The 2,927-nt window shown below is 38.4% G+C and overlaps 1 protein-coding gene across 1 annotated transcript; it reads right to left on the bottom strand.

Moving 5' to 3' along the window:
- Positions 1–363: 363 nt before the first annotated feature.
- Positions 364–2,628, bottom strand: LOC108475187 (DELLA protein RGL1-like). The gene has a single exon (XM_017777174.2). The coding sequence runs from the start codon at positions 2,400–2,402 to the stop codon at positions 582–584; it is 1,821 nt and encodes a 606-aa protein (XP_017632663.1). The 5' UTR covers positions 2,403–2,628; the 3' UTR covers positions 364–581.
- Positions 2,629–2,927: the final 299 nt, after the last annotated feature.

Here is a 2,927-nt window from a genome sequence, read left to right as displayed (position 1 = left end):
AAAGTGATTTGAGGATGATGGGAAGTGTTTGGGACTCAAAACAGATCTCAGAAAATCAAAACAACTCGAAACAGTGCAATGGCCTGAGCCAAGACTTGGTATCGGCACTTCTAGGGAGAAGCACCAATACTTCTCTTTGGCACAGTAGATTTTAGCTAATCAATTGCAGAATGTGGTTGGACGTTGATATTTGACTTCCGTTTATATTCAAATAAACAGAATATTCTCCCATCTGGCAACAATAATAGTATCCAACACTAAAATCTTTATCTTCCAGTAGCTTCTCATTTACTCCATCTCCATAGTTTTATATATATCTCAATTTTTTTTTTTAAATTTTATGAAAAATCTAAAGCTAAAAAATTTGAAACTTCAAAACCATAGAGCTTGTTTTTCCATTAATAATGAATACAGGAAGATATCAAATAAGATATCCTCAAGCAAAAAGACTATGAAACAGAACTATTATAACATCTCATTCACTGCTGCTGCTGATGATGATGATGCTATAGAGACTTTCATAATTCAACAGTTGAATGGAAGCATCAAAGATTAAAGACTGGTAACATTTAGACATTGGCTTATAGAAATTTCCAAACCGAAATTGAAAGCATCGGCGTCCCCTTCCAACCGACGAGCAAGCATTTTCCGTTCATATCGAGTGTACAACAAGTCCCACACGCAAAAGTTTTGAGAATAAGGTCTGCTTGGTACTTGGATGACATGCTTAATTCGGCCTCCTCCATCCCGTACCGGACGAAAAACGCCCTCCAAACATCGAACTTCACGTTCCGGACCTTCCTGTCGGTGCCTTCAGCCGCTACCATGTTCCGAATTCCATCACCAAAGAACACTGATTCTAAGATCTCTCTGTTCTTACTATCCTGTTCCATGCAAGTAGCTATGCAATCAAAGTATGCACTGAAGTAAAACAGGACTTCGATGAAACGGTTCACGAAGATCGGTGAGTTATGGTTGGCTTCGACTTCGGTTACCACCATTAAACAAGGATTCATAACCCTGAGTACCTTCATTATATTTTCGATCCGGTTCGGCGACACAAGCATGCTCCGGAAAGCAAACGCGGCGTAGGCAACTATGGTTTCTTCAGCATCAAGTTCAAAGAAATCTTCTTTAAGATCTAACATATCTGAGACCATAACAACCTTAAAAGCAAAAGGCACCCCCAAACTCTGAGCAAAACTCGAGAGCCTCTTACCGGTACCATCAATTAAATCCTTTGCTTCGGTTGCAACCGCGGTTATTTTCAAGAGCTCGAGACGATATTCGTGTTGTCGAGATGCAAGAGCTTGGATTAAGATGGTCCATTGAATACCATTTTTTATTGCAAGATCAATTATGTGAACCTTATTGGCCTCAGCAACATTTTCCACAATGGCTTGGATCCCTGCAAATTGTGAAACCTGACCAAAAGGGAAAGCTCCATGGCATGCCAATACAGTAGGGTTCAAGGCTGTCATCTCTGTGTCGTAATTACACAAAGGTTTCCATTTTAAACTCTTCGATGAACTTCTTCCGGTCTCTCTTTCGATCTTCTCTCGAAGGGCTTCGGAGAAATAATAGACCACACGCTGAACCGGATTTCCTGTTTTCGATGACATGTAGTCACATTGTTTCAGCAATCTGCTTGCACTTTCATATTGTTGGTACCCTACTTTCTCTGCAGCAGCAAGAAGGAGCGCCGCAAGCTCGATATCTCTCGTCTCCCGATCCGAAAATCCCGAAAAAGAAAGACCAAAAGGATGATCAATCCCAGAGATTCCATCAATAGTTTGGCCACATGACTTGAGAAACATCTCACCAGCAACCCTCATGACTTCTTCGGTCGAAAGCTTTCGGTCTTCGTCCTTAGTGTCGGATACGGTTATGTCATCATCGCTTTTCCTTTCCCCATTCAACCGTTTGAATCCATTGCCATAGTTGTTTAGCAGTCCAAGAGAAGATAAACCAGGGTACTGTTTTCCCTTCTTTGCCTCACCAATATCTTCATAAACTCCATTGTTGATCCCACCAAGCTCTGCAATTTCATCGAAACATGCTTGAATCAATGGAGATTGAGCATTGAAACTCACACCATTAAGCAGACCATATTCTATAAAACTTAGTTGTTCTTGTTGCTGCTGCTGCTGCAGCTGATGATGATGATCTTGTTTGAAGAAACTGAAACCAGAGGCCCCCATTGATGCATCTCCATAGAATCCATAATCAGAAGGCAAGGAATCAATGCCACCAGTTTCACCCCAATCTTCAACACCATAAAAACCACCAGCTTTCCCTTTATTACCTCCATCAAAGCTCTCAAATTCATTATTAGAAGAACTCAACTTATCTGGAGCTCCATAAACATTCAAGTCACCAAAAGAGAACACATCATTCCCCATGGTAAACTGCAACGGAAAGTTAGAGAATCCTCAAGGAAACTAATACAAAGTATTTCACGAATTTCAACAATTTGTATATGTTGTTATATGATGTAACCGAGAAGATTTTCTTATTTTACAAGGAATATAATACTATATCGTTGTTTGAAAAAGTATAGCAATCTTAATATATACATACCGATATTTTCAAAGTGACCTTCTAACAGTACAGGAAGACATAATTTTTCCTCGACCCTTAAATTAAAAAATAATACATTTCAACTATTTAAATTCGCGTTCTTCTATAGTAATAATAATTTAAATATGTGTTTAACATGAATTTTAGATATAGATATTGGAAAGGAGCAAACCAGGATTATTCAAATGCCTGATATCATATATTGTTGAGAAAGTAATCAATCAAACAATTGCATGGTTACAAAGACTAAAAGAGCATAGAATGGTAAATAAACAAGAAACAAAAGATCATTAAATGACAAACAGAAAAGCGCATATAATAATAATAATAATAATCAAACCTTGATA

This window comes from Gossypium arboreum, chromosome 3 (assembly GCF_025698485.1).
Source record: "Gossypium arboreum isolate Shixiya-1 chromosome 3, ASM2569848v2, whole genome shotgun sequence".
Taxonomy (NCBI): Eukaryota; Viridiplantae; Streptophyta; class Magnoliopsida; order Malvales; family Malvaceae; genus Gossypium; species Gossypium arboreum.
The sequence above is the reverse complement of the archived record's forward strand: the minus strand, read 5'-3'. Positions and strand labels throughout refer to the sequence as shown.